A 4,962-nucleotide genomic window follows, 5' to 3' on the forward strand; every position below is an offset into this window, starting at 1 on the left:
CATAGTGATGTAGACATGTGGGGGCGTGTTTAAACAAGCCGTTTTAGGAGGGCGTGGACAAGTCTTAACTTTTATAAAGAATATCTCTTTGGGTTTGAGACTTTAGTCTTTGCAACTTCACTGATCTTATCTATTCACGAACAGCTTGTAACACTCCAAAGAGAAAGGAAAACTTGAAATCGCATCATATGACCCCTTTAAATTGGGGTGAATGTGAGAAGTTTGAGGACCTACCAGAAGGTGCTTTTAAACATGCTTGACAAGTTACAAACCGCATTTGCAATTGGAACATGGTTTATAATTAATTATTGCACATCTCTCTGGAATACTTGATTCTGATTGGTTAATTGCCAGATTTAGCGTTAAAAGGGTTAGTTCACCCAAAAAAGAATATTCTGTCATGACAGAATTTAAATTTTTGGGTGAACTAGCTCATCATGGAAAACAGAGGATTTAAACTCAAATCAATATTTCATATCCATGTATTTATTTCTTTGTTAAGTAGCCTATAAACTGGATCATGTACAGTGGTCATACTCAGGAAATAAACCCTTTCGAGGTGATACAACATTACTGTAGGCTACATAATCCTTGCTTACTTGATGCTTCGCAGCAGGATCAGAAATTGAACTGGGGCACAAGAAAATAATGTCACCATTTCTATAGACAGGCATTCAAAATGTGCGGTCAAAAATGCTCATGTAATGAATTCCCTTGTTTTTAATCTGTTCCCATTTATACAGTAGCGAATTGTATAATCTAACATTGGGGCCTGTCAATTATTTTAAAATTATTATCAATAAATATTAAAATATGTCCAACTCAGAGTGTTGTATTTGATTTTGAATTAATTTTAGAATGTATATTCATTTTACGAACATAATTTTCCTATTCAGAAATTATATTATATTAAATTATTTGACATGTTTGACATTATATTAAAATACTTAATATTTCACTATAAAACGTCATTAAAAAGGGGAATCTGCGAGCGCGCACGCGCACACACAAACAATAACATTTCACTGGCCAATGAAGTCCTCAGGGTAAATCCCCAGCTCAGCTAAACTCACCCACACAATATAAATCCGGAGTGGGCAGCCCGTCAGCAAGTTTGCCCTCTTGTAGCGCTCACGCGACCGTACGTGCTAGTATAAAGATAAAACTACATTTCCCAGCATTCTCTGCTCCGGCAGCTTGTTTATCCAATGGTCATTCGATGCGCTCCTCTGACAACCAATCGGACAGTAATCGCTTAATTCTAACGGTTAAATACCATGAAAATCCCACTTACCAGTACTATTTACTTACTTAATTTTCCACCTCCGGATACACACAGTAATGTTGTGATTTTGATGCAAGACACGTGTTTCACATCGTCACGGATTTCAAGTTTTGACACGCTCAAGGTGAGATAATGCGCTTTTTCTTGAACTACTGATTTACTTAATGTTCGTGTATCAGTCAACTAACTTTTAAGGATGAAATAACGACTTGGCCGTCATAGCGCAAACTACAAAGAAAAAAGTAAAAAAAACATTTTTATGCATTCTTTCTGAACCGTTCATTCGGTTAACTGATATGTTTATTAACTGACAGATGCTGTCAGGTCTCCGGTTGTGTGTCCGCTCGTTGTGTAGAGGTTGGTCGGTTCGCGGCATGAGTTTATCGCCGCGTCAGATCAACCGATGGCCGAGCAACGAGTCCTCCGAGCCTCCTGCGGACAGTCCTCGAGTCCTCATCACAGGTGCCTTCTGTTTCTCAGCTGCTTAAATAACGTGTGACAACCTGTAGTGTTTTGGTGGAAATAGTATTAGTTGCATCATGTCTTCTGTGTTTGTTTTCCGAGCCTCGTAAGAGACAATCCTATTGATCGCAATGACAATAGGTCGGGAATAAACAGTGTTAAAAGCGCTCAATGGAGCGCGCGGCTGTTTTATGCTTGTGCAACAGAGTGAGTAAATGGACTGTCAGTCGAAGTGGAGCTGAAAAATGTCTGGACAATAACAATCACAGAGCTTATTTAAATTTGACTTGGGCCTGTTTTTGAAACTGCCATTTTGTGGGCTTTTCGCTCTACTTCATTTGCATGTGCACTGATTTGCCATCCCACATGCATCAGTCTAATAATAGTCATTGAAATATAAACTCTATTTTAGTGGTCTACTGGAGTTGATCACACATTATATGGTATCATGATTTCTTTTGTTGTGCATTTACTGTACCTCGGCTCCGACCTCCAGTTTATGCATTTTCATTTTAAAAATAATGCAGTAACATTTTTCACTCATATTTAGATTTTATTCAGCTTACTTGGTGCTCTGTTGTGTCATTGTGAGTGGTGAAGTTTCTGGTTGTAAAATGTGTGTTTAAGCTTCTTTCATTGTTGAAAGTGTTGTTCTCCTGTTAAAGGTGGCCTGGGACAGCTTGGAGTTGGACTAGCTGAAATGCTGAGGTTAGTGAACAGCTGAAAGATGTGCTGCATGGGAGAAATTTGAAATCAGACTCCAGAACGCAGTTTTTACATCTTTGCATAGACTGGATATTTGCCTTGTCTTTGCATAGATGTTTGCTGTGCATATGAAACCTTTTTTTAATCTTCTGAGGTAGATTCTTTATAATTCTGTAAAAACCAAATAGCATTTAACTTTTTCTGTTGTTTCTTTTGATTTGTAATCATATTCAATTCCTTTTACATCAGGAAGCAGTATGGAAAGGAAAACATCATCCTGTCAGACATTAGGAGGCCTCCCGCTGAAGTTTATAGCATGGGTATGTTGACACTGAGACAGATATACAGCTGTGATATGGGCAGGTGGTTGCATCAGTTGTAACATATATAGAGCCACATACAGTGTGGTGCCATAAACTGGCTATTAAAGTTTACAGTAGGAGTGTTTTTTTAATCACGTGGCTCTTATATTTAAATTTCAGTAACAATAAGGTAACATTGGTTAATGAAATTGCTAACATGAAAAACAATTTAAAAAATAATTTATTAACCTTTAGTACAATTCATTTCTACATACTCTACTGTTCAATTTTTTTTCTTTTTTAAAATAAATGTATACTTTTTTTATGGAGCAAGGATGTTTTAAATTGATCAAATCAATTTAAAGAGGATAATTTGACACTGAAGACTGGAGTAATGGCCGCTGAAAATCTCAAATTTTTTTTTTTACAGTGTATTTCGAACATTAATGAGCAATGTTTATGAATTAACATGAATGTACTAACCTGTAGTAACTTAGAATCATGCTGTAAATGTTGTACAATTTATTAGTTCCTAATGTTAATTAATTGAACCTTATTTTTAAGGTAAAGTATTACCTATATTTCAATCACTTAGCCTCATTTATATTCTGAAGTAGCCTATATGAATAAAGCTCTCATTTAACCTCCAGCTTCTGATGGGTGATCCTCCTTACAGGTCCGTTTGTATACGCTGACGTGCTGGACTATAAAAACCTGAGGGAACTAGTTGTGAATAACAGAATCACCTGGCTGGTGCATTACAGTGCATTACTCAGTGCTATTGGGGAAGCTAACTTGGCTCTTGCCCGCACCATCAATATCACAGGTGGGAAAACTCAGTCACACATGTTTTATGTGTTTGTGACTACCTAATTTACAACGTAAGGTTTCCACTATCCCTGACGTCCCACATTCTGTCCTTCTCCTGTTGCCCCTTCCCGATCTTCTCTTCTCATTCCCCCACTCCTCTTTCTTCAGGACTGCATAATGTGTTAGATCTGGCTCTGGAGAACTGCTTGCGACTGTTTGTACCCAGTACCATAGGAGCTTTCGGCCCTTCATCTCCCTGTGACCCAGCACCTGACCTCTGTATCCAGAGACCTCGCACCATTTATGGGGTTTCCAAAGTCCATGCAGAGCTGATGGGGGAAGTAAAGATTTATGTTTTTTATGTTCTAGTTGGTCTGGGGAAATTAGTAATACATATTATATGCTTTAAGATTTTTTTGTTGTTGTTTTTGAAAGAAGTCAGTGTTGAAAACAAGTTTAGCTGCTTTATAGTTTTTATGAAAACTGTGATGAGTTTTTTCATAATTCTTTGATGAATAGAAAGTTCAGCGAACAGCATTTATTTTGAAGCATTAATTTCTTTTTCTTTTTTAATTTCATTTACCCAAACGTTTAAAAGACAGTGGATCATGGTTTCCACATAAGTACTACCAAAGTATCTAATGAATACATTATATTTTAAAATATATTAGAATAGAAAACAGTTATTTTAAATTGTAATAATATTTCACAATGTTAAATGCAGCCTCTATGATCATATACACTACTAGTCAAAAGTTTTTGAACAGTAAGATTTTAATGTTCTTTAAAAAATTCTCTTCTGCTCACCAAGCCTGCATTTATTTGATCCAAAATACAGCAAAAGCAGTAATATTGTGAAATATTTTTACTAATTAAAACAACTGCTTTCTATTTGAATACATTTTAAAATGTAATTTATTCCTGTTATCAAAGCTGAATTTTCAGCATCATTACTCCAGTCTTCAGTGTCACATGATCCTTCAGAAATCTTTCTAATATGCTGATTTGCTGGTGCAAAAATGTTACAAAAGATTGCTATTTCAGATAAATGCTGTTCTTCTGAACTTTCTATTCATCAAAGAAACCTGAAAAAATTCTACTCAGCTGTTTTCAAAATAATAATAATAAATGTTTTTGAGCAGTAAATCAGAATATTAGAATAATTTCTGAAGGACCATGTGACTGGAGTAATGATGCTAAAAATTCAGCTTTGAAATCACAGGAATACATTACATTTTAAAATAGATTTAAATAGAAAACAGTTAGTAAAAAATATTTTAAAAATGTTACTGTTTTTGCTGTACTTTGGATCACATAAATGCAGGCTTGGTCAGCAGAAGAGACTTCTTTAAAAAACATTAAAAATCTTACTGTTCAAAAACTTTTGACTGGTAGTGT

The 4,962-nt window shown here is 35.6% G+C and overlaps 1 protein-coding gene across 1 annotated transcript in view; it reads left to right on the top strand.

The window, feature by feature from the left end:
- The first annotated feature begins 1,104 nt into the window (after window positions 1-1,104).
- The window catches only part of tdh2 (L-threonine dehydrogenase 2), a 7,190-nt gene continuing 3,332 nt past the window's right edge, over window positions 1,105-4,962 (top strand). Inside the window, exons 1-6 of the mRNA XM_016529225.1 lie at window positions 1,105-1,409; window positions 1,600-1,747; window positions 2,413-2,455; window positions 2,702-2,772; window positions 3,431-3,580; window positions 3,733-3,905. Of these exons, the coding sequence (XP_016384711.1) occupies window positions 1,278-1,409; window positions 1,600-1,747; window positions 2,413-2,455; window positions 2,702-2,772; window positions 3,431-3,580; window positions 3,733-3,905 (717 nt within the window). The 5' untranslated portion in view covers window positions 1,105-1,277. The remainder of the gene's footprint in view (window positions 1,410-1,599; window positions 1,748-2,412; window positions 2,456-2,701; window positions 2,773-3,430; window positions 3,581-3,732; window positions 3,906-4,962) is intronic.

Source organism: Sinocyclocheilus rhinocerous, unplaced genomic scaffold, assembly GCF_001515625.1.
Source record: "Sinocyclocheilus rhinocerous isolate Xijiao unplaced genomic scaffold, SAMN03320098_v1.1 scaffold432, whole genome shotgun sequence".
Taxonomy (NCBI): Eukaryota; Metazoa; Chordata; class Actinopteri; order Cypriniformes; family Cyprinidae; genus Sinocyclocheilus; species Sinocyclocheilus rhinocerous.